The sequence below is a fragment of the Thamnophis sirtalis genome, unplaced genomic scaffold (assembly GCF_051295495.1).
Source record: "Thamnophis sirtalis isolate CommonGarterSnake01/CBP01778 unplaced genomic scaffold, rThaSir2_p1.2 scaffold_1, whole genome shotgun sequence".
In the NCBI taxonomy this organism is placed as follows: domain Eukaryota; kingdom Metazoa; phylum Chordata; class Lepidosauria; order Squamata; family Natricidae; genus Thamnophis; species Thamnophis sirtalis.
The window spans coordinates 17,864,467-17,878,731 of record NW_028261381.1 but is presented as its reverse complement, the minus strand read 5'-3'; the positions used below and the strand labels follow the sequence as shown (position 1 = coordinate 17,878,731).

Sequence of the window (14,265 nt, the reverse complement as noted above, 5' to 3'; positions counted from 1 at the left end):
CTCGTGATTTTTTTCATGAAAAAAGTGTGCCTTTGCACAAAAAAGGTTGAAAAACACTGGACTAGATGACCTACAAGATCCCTTCCAACTCTCTTAATCTGTTAAATCTGTTAAACTACTAACTACTTGTTAAAAGGACAAAGAAAAGTTGCGGGGGGGGGGGGGGGCTTCATCACTTGAGACTTTCAAGAAGAGATTGGACGGCCATTTGTCAGAAATGGTGTAGGGTCTCCTGCTTAAGGTGGGGTTGGACTAGATGACCTACAAGGTCCCTTCCAACTCTCTTAATCTGTTAAATCAGTTAAACTACTAACTACTTGTTAAAAGGACAAAGAAGCCTCCCCCCCCCCCATCCGCGCCCCTACTCCAGAGCCCTCCCGGTCAATCGAATGGGTTCATCAGAGGCGGTTTACTTCGGAGTAAATGCCGCAAGGAGGCATTTGCTTCGGAAGAAGCAACCCAACGGAAGAGGCGGCTACTAGGGAGGCCGAGCTCTCGCTCAATAGCGGTGGGGGTTGGCTTCGGAGCAGCCATGCGGAGGGGCCCTTCCTCCCCCAGAGCTTCTTTGTAAAGTTTGCAAGGGGTTTGGGGCCAGGAAGCCCCCTCCCCTCCTCCAAGGGGCCTCCACCCCGAGATCCTATTCCCCCCCCCCCTTGGAAGACTCGGCGGTCGGAGCTGCAGCCACGTCAGCCCGCTTCGCCCTCCCCAACCCCGCCCGCCCGCCTTCTCCTCCTCCGGCCGGGAACCGGATCCGCCGCCTCGTTTTTCCTCCTTCTTCGCCGCCGCTCCCCGGCTGCAGGTCCGGCTCCTCCCCCGCGCCGGCACCACCAGATCCCTCCAGCATCAGGTAAGGGCTCTCCGGCTGCTGCTGCTGCTGCAGCTGCCTCCACCGCCCGCGGCCTGGGAGAGAGAAAGTAAGCTGGAGCCGCCAAGCAGCCTGGCTTTCCGGCTGCCCCGATCTCAGTCCGGCTACTAGCGGGGTTTCCCTTTCCCGTCCCTCGGTTGAAGGGCTTGGTTTGTCTCCGCTTCTTCCACTCCGCTTTCCTTTTCCTCCCGCCGGCCCTTCTTCTTCTTCGGAGCTTAGGCCTTCTTTCCCCCCCACCGCATCCTCGGCAGCCCGGGCATGCCTTGCCCGTTTTAAATGCCCGCCGCGGCTTCTGCACGGAGGCGTTTTCCGGTGTGTTTTAGCCTTCCCTCCCAGGTTTTCCAAGCCTTTTAGGCCGGGGGAGCCGTTGAATTGTTCCTGGAGACGCTGCTTCCTATCCGCTATTGGCGGTTCCCTCTTTCTTTTCTTTTTGCAGGAATAAGCCAAGAGTTTTGCAATTAGAATGTGATTTTGGCCGGTTTCCCTCGGTCCTCCGCCCCGCTGTAACCCCAGTGGGGTGTTAGTAAGTGCAACTTTCTCCTCCTTAAGGATTATGGAAAGAGAAGGAGAGAGAGCCAAATTAAAGTTGGAGCTACAGCAAGTCCTCGTCTTAAGACCCCCAGTTGAGCCCAAAATTTCAGTTGCTAAGCGAGGCAGATGTTAAGTGAGTTTGTCCCATTTTCTTGCCACAGTGGTTAAGTGAATCACTGCAGTTGAAGGGTTCCACCACAAAACCGCAGTCGTCTAAAGCGCGCTCGACGAAACCGCGTACCTGACGTCATCACAGCGCGATGAAAAAAGCACGCTGTGAGCGGTAAAGGTAAAATTAATGCGTAAAACTAAACCTACCTCCCCCAAACCTAACTCTAAACCTAACCCTTAACCTAAACCTAACCCTAAACCTAACCCTTAACCTAACGCTAAACCTAACGCTAACCCTTAACCTAACCCTAACGCTTAATGTAACCCTAAACCTAACCCTAAACCTAACCCTTACCTTTACGTGAATCGGCTTGCTTTAAAAGCGCTTTTTAAAGCGCCCTTTTTTCTTCGCGGTCCTTGTCGTCGCGCTGCTGCTGATGTCAGCGACGCACTTTAATCGGGCGCGTTTTAGTGGACCGCGGTTTTGTCGTGCCACGCAGTTAAATTAGTAAGACGGACTTATGGACTTGCGTTGCTAAGTGAAACATTTGTTAAGTGAGATGTGCCCCATTGTATGACTTTTTTGCCACTGTGAACAGAATAAGAATAGAATAGGAATAAGAATAGAATAGAATAGAATAGAATAGAATTCTTTATTGGCCAAGCGTGATTGGACACACAAGGAATTTGTCTTTGGTGCTTATGCTCTCAGTGTACATAAGGTGAATAAAATACATTCTTCAAGAATCATAAAGTACAGCGCTTAATGATAGTCCTAGAGTACAAATAAGCAATCAGGAAACAATATCAATATAAATCGTAAGAATACAAGCAGCAAAGTTACAGTCATGTAGTCATAAGTGGGAGGAATCTGTTGCTAAGTGAATCACTGCAGATATTAAGTTTAATACAGTCGTTAAGTGAACCTGACTTTCCCATTGGCTTTGCTTGTCAGAAGGTCACAAACGTGAAACCAGGACACTACAAGGATCATAAATATATCCATGTTGCCAGGCGTCTAGAATTTTGATCACGTGCCCCATGCAAAAGTCGTAACTGCGAAAAACGCTCATAAGTCACTTTTTTCAGTGCTTTGTAACTTTGAACCGTCACTAAATGAACTGTTGTAAGTTGAAGACTTATCTGTATAGAGAGGTACTATACGCACTATAAGACGCACAGACATTTCCACCCAATTTGTGGGGTGAGGGGGGGAGAGAGTGCATTTTATGCACCGAAAAATACAGTAATTGCTTTGGTTGATGGCTCCCATAATCCTTTGCCTTTGCTGGCTTGGACTGATAAGAATTGCCTAAAAATGTACCTGGATGGTATCAAATTGCATGCCCAAAGCGGTGTTTGTATTATTTCATCAGTCCTTCACAAAGGCAAGGTGGATTATTAGTACTCCAGAAAGGACTGACAGGACCCAGATCTATTAAGTCTCAGGAAAATTGCAGTTCTGTTAATAGGATACAATAGAATAGCAATAGCAATAGCAGTCAGACTTATATACCGCTTCATAGGGCTTTCAGCCCTCTCTAAGCGGTTTACAGAGTCAGCATATTGCCCTCAACAACAATCCGGGTTCTCATTTTACCTACCTCGGAAGGATGGACGGCTGAGTCAACCTTGAGCCGGTGAGATTAGAACCGCTGAACTGCAGATAACAATCAGCTGAAGTGGCCTGCAGTACTGCACCCTAACCACTGCGCCACCTCGGCTCATTTGAGAATAGAATTATTTATTGGCAAAGTGTGATTGGACACACAAGGAATTTGTCTTCGGTGCATAAGCTCTCATAATACATAAAAAGACAAGATACATTCGTCAAGAATTATAAGGTACAACAATTAATGATAGTCAATATTTTTAAAGGACCAAGGTGGCAGTTACTTGGCTTTCAAAGCCACAACATAGGATGGAGGAATGTTAATACAGTACTTAAAGTATCACTTATAATTCCCTTATTGTTTTTTTTTCAAAAACTTGTTTTTGAAGATTTTAGTAGGGAGAAAGTAGTCTTTCACTCATTCTGCTGTTGATTTCTCCTCAGGGTGAACTCATTTCCTGTAGCCACACTTCATCTGAATCTTGTAAAGCTGCTTTGCTGGAGAGCTTCTGCCTTTGAACCACAGGAATAAATAGGTAAGCCTTTTCCTAACTCTGCAGGCATTCATTGTTGGCAGGGGTGTAGCTGCCAAAAAGCATATGCTCCAAGCCTGAGAAAGTGTTGTGTAGAACTACTGATAAATTACTGGGCTAGAAGAGCTAATTGCCTCAACCATCTAACTCCATTAATCCATGTTTAGTTTAGTTTATAGTTATAGTTTATTAACATTTATAGGCCGCCCTTTTCCCTGAGGGGACTCAGGGCGGCTTACATAAAATCAGGAGGGGAATACAGACAGTAACGTAGACACACATAGAGTAAAAATAATGAGCAACATTCATTCATCATTCGGGAGGGGCGATTATCTTTGTCCCCAGGCCTGACGGGCTAGCCAGGTCTTAAGGGCTATGCGGAAGGCCTGGACGGTGGTGAGAGTACGAATCTCCACGGGGAGCTCGTTCCAAAGGGTCGGAGCTACTACTGAAAAGGCTCTCCTCCTTGTAGTTGCCAGCCGGCACTGGCTGGCAGATGGGATTCGGAGGAGGCCCAATCTGTGAGATCTAATTGGTCGCAGGGAGGTAATTGGCAGAAGGCGGTCTCTCAAGTACGCAGATCCACTACCATGTATTGAATGCTTCACAGTTAGATTGTTGTCATGTAGTATAATGTGTGCTTTTGCTCCTGCCTGCATCTGGAAATAGATGCGGAATGTAATATTGGAACACCAAATGGATCATTGGGCCATATCCTCTGTTGAAGCAAGGACGCTCAGTGGCTAAGACGTTGAGTTTGTCGATCAGAAAGGTCAGCAGTTTGGTGGTTCGAATCCCTAGCGCCGCATATTGGAGTGAGCTCCCATTACTTGTCCCAGCTTCTGCCAACCTAGCAGTTCGAAAGCATATAAAAATGCAAGTAGAAAAATAGGAACCACCTTTGATGGGAAGGAAACAGCGTTTCGTGCGCCTTCGGTGTTGAGTCATGCCGGCCACATGACCACGGAGACGTCTTCGGACAGCACTGGCTTTTCAGCTCTGAACCGGAGATGACCACTGCCCCCTAGAGTTGGGAACGACTAGCACATATGTGCGAGGAGAACCTTTACCTCTGTTGAAGCAGCTGTATTGACTACCAGTTAGTTTATCAAGCTAGGATTAAAATTTTGATTCTGGCAAACAAGAGTGTAAACAAACAGGGACCAGGATGTAGATCCTATCAAACAAGTCCTCTTGAAGCTGCTGGGTTTGGCAGAATGCCATTTTCTGTTACTCATAGTTGAGCCTATGGTGAACCCAGCTTTCTAAAATGATCTTCCCCCTGAAACATACGGGTATCTATATTTTGTTCATTAGATCCTTCTGTCAGGCCTGGAAGCCATCTTTTGCATTGGGCCTTCAGGCCTGCCACATTTAATGCTGTGGGAAACTTGGAGAGAGGATTATATAGAGTATGGGAGATACAGTCAAAATAACATTCCTTTCTCCGAGAGTCAAGGACATCTTGCCCTACACCTGGAGTGGTCTGACTGGGAGATATCTCCAGTTTTGGACGGTGCCTGATTGGACCCTGTGATGGACATGTGGGTGCTGGGCAGAGACTTGAACTTTCATTTGGGTGGGGAAACCCTGAAAACTTTCAGATTCGGGTTTTCCCAGATGTGCCAATATGACATCTCTAATAAAATGGGACTTTGAGGAAACTCATGCCTCGGAGTCTTCTTTCATTGGGGGTGTTACTTCGAACCCTGGCCCCTTGTTGAAAACTTATCTCTTCATTCAAGCCTTCACTAAATGAACATTATGCACAAGTGGTTTTATTTTCTCCTGTTCTTCATGGTTTTCATTATTTTATTATTACATTTTTAAAAACCACAGAAATACCTGATTTAAGATATGACTAAAGGGGAAACAATATAAAAATCAATCGACTAAATAATACGAGGCAGTTTTTCTAGGTTCTTGATAATCCCGGAATCCTTCAAGTTTTGAATTTGATTTACAGATTATTCCTCCCTAATTTACAGCAAACTCTGCAAGGCTTGAAACTGGCCCATGAGAGAAGATTTGTTTCTGCGTTTCTACATTTTCTATTAGCTGGTAACACTTCCCTCAAGTTAAAGTACTTAAACTCCCATCTCTGCCTTTCAGGGATGATTTCTTACAATGTTTTCTTCCTAGCAATTTTTTTTTTTTTTTTTTTGCAAGTGCAGGGTCTGGTTTTTTCGGTTCCACCACAAATCCGTGAAGCCCTTATCCGCGGAGACATAGGCGCGAAGACTAATTCGCGCCGTTCGAAGCGCTAAGGAAAAACGTGACCCTGCCGCGATGACATAATCGCGGAGGGCAAATCCGCGCATTCCCAAGCACTCAGTACCCTAAACCTAACCCTAAACCTAACCCTAACCCTAAAACAACCCCCTAAACCTGATCCTAACCCTTACCTTAATTGAAATCGGCTTTCTGCCGCGGCGCCGTTTTAAAGCGCCCTTCTGTTGCCGCGCTGTTGTTGCGGCGGTGATGATGTGCGGTGATGACGTCGCGGCTTTAGCGATGCGCTTATGTCTCCGCGGATAAGGGCTTCGCGGTTTTGTCGTGCCACGGTTTTTTCAGATCATCAGAGTGCTGATAACGTTGGTTGCAACAGGATTTGATTAGGTGGCTTGTTGCTCAACCATGAACTTAGAAAGAGTGACTGGCCCAAAGTCTCCCAGCCGGCTTTTGTCCCCAAGGCCAGGCCAGAGCCCATAGTTTCCTGACTTCTAACCTGGTGTCTTAACCAAACTGAATCAAACTGGTTCTATAATCAATTTATTACATGGAGGCCACCTTATTCCAAAACCAATTAATTGTCTTTCTAGGCAAGTGCTGGCAGATTCTTTTGCCAATGGATTTTCCTGTCACTTGCTTCATGGTTCCTTAGTTACATTCAACTGATAATGTAAGGAGAGAACCTGGAACTTTCTTCCAGCGCCCAGTATATGCTTTGTCACTAAGGTTATGATTCTTCCTCTTTATTTTCTCTTTTGACTGAGTACTCCTAATAGATGGCCTATTTTACACTCAATGAGAATACAGAATAACAGAGTTGGAAGGGAACTCGGAGGTCTTAGTCCAACTCCCTACTCAAGCAGAAGACCGTATACCATTTCAGACAAGTACCTGTCTAATCTCTTTGTAAAAATCTCCAATGATGGAGGACCCATAACTTCTGGAGACAAGCCCTTCTACTGGTTAATTGTTCTTATTGTCAGGAATTTTCTCCTTAGTTCTAGGTTGGATCTCTCCTTGGATTAGTTTCCATCACCTAATTCTTGTCCTATCCTCTGGTGCTTTGGCTCCCCCCCTTTTTTCTCTGTAACAGCTCTTCAAATATTAGAAGACTGCTATCATGTCACCCCTAGTCCTTCTCTTCATTAGATTGGACATTGCAATCATAGCTTCTTCTGCTCCCAAAAAAAAATGCTTATTCTAGTACTATTTACTATGTTGTACTATTGTCACTATTATCAGTGCAGGATGTTTTGGACCAAGGAGGATATCAACAGTTTACAGCAACAGAGAAAATGAATTAAATTTGAGGAAGTTCCAGTTATGTCTTTTTACAAGCACAGTTGCAGAACAAGATAGAAGCAGAGTTGTGTTGAATGCTTTAGAGCAGCAATGGCGAACCTTTTTTGGCTCACGTGCCATAAGTGGGGGGAGCACAGGGGGGTCGTGTGCTTGCGTGCCGCACCCATAATGCAATGTGAGCCCCGCAGTGTGCATGCACGCACTACAGGTGCTCCCCCCCACCCCATTTTTTGCATGCTTTTTTCACCCTCCCCAGGCTCCAGAGGTTTTATAGGAGCCTGGGGAGGGCGAAAAGAGCCTCCCTCGCTCTCCCCCCCCCCCCGACGCCCTCCAAAGGTTTCAGGGACCTTCAGGAGGCTTCCCTGAAGCCTCTGGAGCAGTCAAAATGACCCTCCGAGCAAACCGAAAGTGACTTCCGATTTGCTTGGAGGGTCGTTTTAAGCGCTCCAAAGGCTTCAGGGACTTTTAGGAAGCTTCTCTGAAGCCTCCGGAGCAGTCAAAATGACCCTCCGAGCAAACCGGAAGTCCGTTTCTGAACTTCCGGTTTGCCTGTAGGACTGGTTTTTTGCGCTCTGGAGGCTTCAGGGAAGCTCATGAAGCCTCTGGAGGGCCTCTGGGTGGGAGGGAGGCTCTTTTCGCCCTCCCCAGGCTCCTATAAAGCCTCTGGAGCCTGGGGAGGGCGAAAAATGGCTTCAAAAAAGGATGAACTCAGCTGGCCAGCGTGCACATGCGTGCTGGCCAGCTGACACGGCAACGCCTCGCGTGTCCTGACAAATGGCTCCTTGTGGCACGCGTGCCAGAGGTTCACCATCACTGCTTTAGAGAAAACGGGGGGAATCAGTGAGGGAACTCATGTCATGAATTTGCTGTAGAATATAAAGGACCTAAAATCTGTTTGTTGTTTCCCTAGGCCCAGTCTACTTAAGAAGCATACATTTCCATCCCTGGATTATGACAGCAAAAATCCTACAAGAATCTCCTTCAGATATATATGCAGTCCAGGTTACATCAGCGTGAGACCTGTTAAGTCTGTTGTTAAGTACACTTGGCCAAGATATTCATAATGGAGACCTCATTTCCCAAAAGACAACATGTCAGAGACTTTATAAAAATTGTCTCCTTGTATCTCATTTTAATATGGCTTGTAGCCTTAGTTGATCCAACTCAAGACTATTACGGTTTACTTGGAATATCCAAAGAAGCAACAAGTAGGGAAATTAGGCAGGCTTTCAAAAAGTTGGCTCTAAAGCTGCACCCTGATAAGAACCAGGTAGGTTGGCTTGACAGGAAACCTTTTCCTGTCAACTAAGAAATGTACATACAAATGTTTAAATATCTTGTGGTAATACATACCGTGTTTCCCTGAAAATACGACCTACCCCGAAAGTAAGTCCTAACTTGATTTTTACACATGTGCCAAATGAAAGTTCTAGATCCAGAACTCTGTTATCGACTGCATAGGGCTTTCCGGAAGAGCCTCTGATGGCAAAAACGGAGGCCGGGGGCACCGCATGTGTCAATCTGGACCTTGTTTCCTGGCTGCAGAGGCCTTTCCAGCAAAACAGAGTCTGGGGGTGATGCGCACAAGCAGTGGCAAGCAGCCGCGAAAGAAGGGGGTAATGGCAACGGGCTCCTGCTGGCAACGGGCTCCTGCTGGGTCGGGCTGTGGTACCGCCGCAAGGTATGTCAGTGAAAGACACACACACACACACCGTCAAAATAAGATCTGGTGCCTTTTCCATTGGCAAAATATATATATAAGACCAGGTCTTATTTTCAGGGAAATGTGGTATTTTGTGATTAATTGGTATAATTGTTTCAGAAAGTACAATATGTAATACTACAGTTGTACAGTCTTGCGCTTCCTATATAATCGAAAGGGGAAATACCCATGAAACTCTTAAAATTTCCACAGTTAGCACTTCTCTCTTTTTTTCTGCTTCCAAGAAACCATTTCTCTTCATGTTCAACCTGATGCGTCTTAATTATGGATAGAGTTCCAGAGGTTGTAGTCAAATCTCTTTGATTATATAATCTATACCAGTGTTTCTTAACTTGGCAAGTTTAAGATAAGTGGACTTCAACTCCCAGAATTCCACAGCCTGCATCATAAAGTTGCCAAGGTTGAGAAACACTAATCTATAGCTTCAGGGTAAATAATAATAGATCCATGAAATGTAATGGAGCAAACTACAAGGATGCATGATAAATCCATTATTTTGGTAATCAGAGCCCCAGTCAGCCATCAGCAATAATAATCACTCTGAGAACACTGTGCATGCATTTCTATAAAATGAGCAGCTGGTGTTCCTTTTGAAATAGGTCAAACCTTATACAGGTTTGCTGTGCAGTGTGACATTTGTTACTTGAGTTACACACCCAACAATAGAATCTGTCTTAATGCTATGGGTATAATAGCCACGTTTGTTCTACTTCAAGCTCAAATCCTGAAAATGTTGGCCAGTGAGGAGGAGGAGGAGAAGGTGAGATTTCTGCCTAGCTCTCCTTAGCAGTCTTTCAGGCTCTGTGAGAAGTTGCCTGTATAATTTGTGAGCTATAGAGAGTGAAATAAATAAAAAGATTCAGAAAGAAGCAAAATTACACCAGCGTGTAGGAACGTAAAAGTCATATCACCAACTGCTTAATTCTCATGCTACAGTTCACTTAAAACTCTCTCTCTCACAAACACACACACGCACGCATGCACACAAACATACACACACATCACTGTAACAAAGTTAGCAAAAACGTAATGAGCTTTCTTGACATACCGTACGTATAAAACAGTTAAAAATTAATACAATGCCTCTGTCAGAATATTTTTGAAAATTGAAATGTCCTGGGCAGATTTCAGTATTTTTCTCAATATTTTAGTTTTAACGCCAGTGCTCTTTTCTCCAGAACAACCCAGAGGCACATGAAAATTTCTTGAAAATAAATCGAGCGTATGAAGTATTAAAAGATGAAGATCTAAGGAAAAAGTATGATAAATATGGTGAGAAAGGTCTGGAAGATCACCACGAAGGAGGTCGCTATGAAAGCTGGCACTATTACCGCTATGATTTTGGTAAGACGTTTTCTTGTAGGTGAAACTGAATTGTAACCTATTTTCTGTGGTTCATTTGTTAAAAAAAAAACACACACACACACACAACACCTTCAAAAGAAAATACCGGCCTTAATTTGCACACTAAAAGGTGCAGGAGAATTTAAGTCTTAATTAGGAGTGTGGGTGTTGTGTAATAGCATGTTATGCATTTTTGGATTTTTTAATTCCTTTGGGAATAGGACATCCACTGTATTAAATTTGCTTTGCCATCAGAGTTGTTAATGAGTTGTTTCATATTAGGTTCTCAGACTGCCTGCAGATTGAGTGAGAGCCTCCATTTAAAATTGCTTGTTGGTATGGATGGCCAACTGGCAGTCCACCAGCCAGCCACATACATCCATTGCATATCAAATACACTCCTTCTGTGTCAGGCAATGCAGAGCCCAAACAGAGAATGTGAAATAGCAAGCAAAAGAAATTAAAGGAGGGGTGGGGAGGCTATATAAGAGAAAAGGAAGTCAAACTAAATTTGGTTTATACCTGGCCTGTCAAATTCCTGGCCCATGGGCTGGATGTGTCATGTGTTGGCCACAGTTTAGTGAAGGGGGAAAAACTCCCGATAAGTCTTGTTACAATGTGAGTTTAACACAACTGGTTTATACTAATACCAACCATTTTATCTCCTTACTTTCTGTCCTTGTGAATTATTCCATTGCATCCTTAACATTGCTTTGGGTATTGTCTGTTGTTTTCTTCCACTTCTAACCTTCTCTCTGAGGAACTCTGTATTTAACCACAACTTTGATAGTTAAGCTCTTTCTTCATATTTGTTTCACAATTCAGTTCTCATTCATTCTCTTTTTAGAATTAAATCAATGGTCCCCTTGATTTTGTGCTCTGCCTGCGTTTATTCAACACCCAGAATCATTTGAGTTTACAAGTTTAATAACATTTATATGCCGCCCAACCCCGTAGGACTCCGGGCGGCTTACAGTACAGAATAAATGAAAAATAAAATACAGGGGGGGAAAAGATAGATTTAAAAACAGCACACCGTACGCTCCGTTCTAAATGGGGCTGGACCGTATTTTGGGGTCAGCAGCCCCAGGCCTGCCAGAACAGCCAGGTTTTAGTGGCTTTCCGGAAGGCCGAGAGAGTGGGAAGGTCCGGGTCTCTGCGGGTAGATCATTCCACAGGGCCGGGGCAGCTACAGAGAAAGACCTCCCCCGAGTAGTCGCCAGCCGGCATTGCCCGGTCGACGGTACCCGAAGGAGGCCCAGCCTGTGAGATCTTATGGGTCATTGGGAGGTATGTGGCAGGAGGCGGTCCCGCAGATATCCAGGTCCCAAGCCATGTAGGGCTTTAAAGGTAATAACCAGAGAGTTTGAGAGTTATTGTTCATGCTATATTTTCTTGTTTTACCATACACATTTTCTAAATACCCTATTCCTATTGCAAGTAATTTGCCTTTATGTCTGGCCTGATACACACAACTCTCAATTATCTGCATCCTATAACAAAATGGGACAAAGGCATGCTCTTAAACCAGCCTTTCTCGGCAAACAACATTCCTTGCCCTTTAAGGTGGATCTCTGTTGCTGGGAGGGTGGGGGGGAATGGGAGCGTTTCAAAACATTAATAATAAATAGATGGATATTTCAGTGTGAGTCTTATCTGGGGAAAAAGGTGGTTAGCCCTTTGGTCTCACAAGGGGAAAAGAGGTTTAAGTGTGTCTCAGACATTGTTTTAATATAAGTGCTAGAGTGGTGGTTTCTTTCCAAGGTTTTGTATTTTGTATTCTTGACAATAAACCAAATGATTGAGATGAATCTTTTTTTCATTGTTCTGTGCTGTTAGAAGCTGGGCAATATTGTCATGTGTGACAGAATGAGCTATGAAACTCAATTTCACTTGAGCCCAAAATTAAAATGTACACTATCTATGAATGAAATGTAGCTTCCCTGCTTTAAAGAGATGTATTATAGTCATTATTGATAGGTTTCTATGCTAAGATTTTGTTATGATAAAATATTCTAAGAAAGAAAATACTAGAACCTAAAGCCCCGCTCGCTATTCATGGGTTAATGGTCTCTTAAGTATATATGAGCAGAGTAGTAGTAACTGTTTATTAGTATTTAAATGTTGTATAGCTGGATTAAATGGACTTCTAAAAATGCTAACTGAGTGCTATTTTTACCAGGTATCTATGATGATGATCCTGAAATCATAACATTGGATAAAGGAGAATTTGGTAAGTCATATGTGATCATGTAATTTCCTAACATTTCTGCTTTCCAGCAAGAGCCTTGGTGGCGCAATAGTTAGAGTGCAGTACCGCGGGCTACTTCTGCTGACTGTAGGCTGCCTGCAATTTGGCAGTTCAAATCCCACCAGGCTCAAGGTTGTCTCAGCCTTCCATCCTTCTGAGGTGTGTAAAATGAAGACCCAGATTGTTGTGGGCAATATGCTGACTCTGTAAACCGCTTAGAGAGGACTGTAAAAGCACTGTAAAGTAGTATATAAGTTGAAGTGCTATTGCTATTTCAAATTTCTTTATTGTGTTGTTTTTACGACTTTTTTTGTTGTTACTGTACAGATAGCAGAATGTTATTCAAAATCCATGTGAGGTGGTCTTCAATTTTTTTTTATTTGCACCCTCTCATTTAGTGATTGCAATTATTAAATTGGAAGTGAAACAAACACTGAGTGGCCATTAGGTGACTGAGAGACACACACACACTTTGTGAAGATCACTGCTTGCTATCATTTCATTCAGATAAAATTCTCTGATGAGGCAATATTGGCATTATTCTCACTCTGGCATCAGTTATTGTCGGGCGTAGAAATTTGGTCATATGTGCATCCATTAGTTGTAACATGTTTTTTTTTTAATGTTGTATTTGTGAATAGTCGCTAATCAAGGTGGTTACTAAACGAGGAGTGGGTATATTACATCCTGCCTTTCATTTTGGAGGTCAAAGGGCACAGAGCTCTCCTCTTTCTTCTACATCAGCAACCCTATCAGATTGAGTAGACAGAGAAAGTGTGATAATGATCAAGCTTCTGTCACTGAGCCTGGACTTAAACATTGGTCTCCCTGCTTTTAGGCCAGTACTTTAACCACTAAGCTCATACTTCATGCTTTTATGCCCATAATGCTGTTTTCATCCTACAGTAGACATATTAATATTAATTCTTTCCCTTTGTTTCTGTTTTTGCCCTGACAAATGAATATGGTATGCATCTTAGGTTGAATTTTAAGTGAGCATATTATTCATGAGATTAATAAATTGGCATGATGATTTTTAAGAAGTGGGATGCCAAAATATTCTCTGTTGCTGGGCAACTATAATTGAGATGGCAGGCATTATCTATATATTCCTTCCTTTGGCCCAGGATCTGCACAGTTCCACTTTTAAAGACCGAGGTTCCCTTCAACTTTTATTCAAAGGGGAAACGAGGGAAAAGAACTCCCATGGAGTTGGTGGAATGTTTTCAACCATTTTTGTAGCATTAATTCGAGACCTGTTCTTCAGGCAGTTTACTTAATGTTACCAGAATAGTTAATTGAATTGTAGCAGGATCTGCCAAATCCAGCATTTAGTTTTCAAAAGTACCCAGCTTTGGGGACCTCCAAGGAAGATTAAAAAAAAATGAAGTCTCCACTCTCTTTATTATTTATTAGTGTTTCTAAAATAGGCTAACTTTCAGTGGAGGTGGTCTGATCATCTTTAAATCTAATTAGCCATGTATCGTGTATTTTAAAGTAGGGGAGGGAATTCCTTCCCAACCAACAAGGCACATAACTGGATGATGGGAGTTGTTGTTCAGCTAGAACTTACAAGTTTCAGTCTCATTTTAAGACCATTTAAATTAATTTATATACTATAAGCCAGGAGTGTCAAAAACACAGCCCGCGGACCAAATCCTGCCCATGATAGGCCACAGAGGTGGCCCGTGGGCCATCCTGGAAACAGCAAGGGACCGGCCCCTGCTGCCCTGGGCCCAGCCACGCCCACCCAGTCAGCCA

General features: G+C 43.8%; 1 protein-coding gene across 1 annotated transcript in view; it reads left to right on the top strand.

The window, feature by feature from the left end:
* Positions 1-830: 830 nt before the first annotated feature.
* The window catches only part of DNAJC10 (DnaJ heat shock protein family (Hsp40) member C10), a 45,712-nt gene continuing 32,277 nt past the window's right edge, over positions 831-14,265 (top strand). Inside the window, exons 1-5 of the mRNA XM_087708220.1 lie at positions 831-847; positions 3,564-3,655; positions 8,097-8,456; positions 10,088-10,253; positions 12,436-12,486. Of these exons, the coding sequence (XP_087564346.1) occupies positions 8,250-8,456; positions 10,088-10,253; positions 12,436-12,486 (424 nt within the window). The 5' untranslated portion in view covers positions 831-847; positions 3,564-3,655; positions 8,097-8,249. The remainder of the gene's footprint in view (positions 848-3,563; positions 3,656-8,096; positions 8,457-10,087; positions 10,254-12,435; positions 12,487-14,265) is intronic.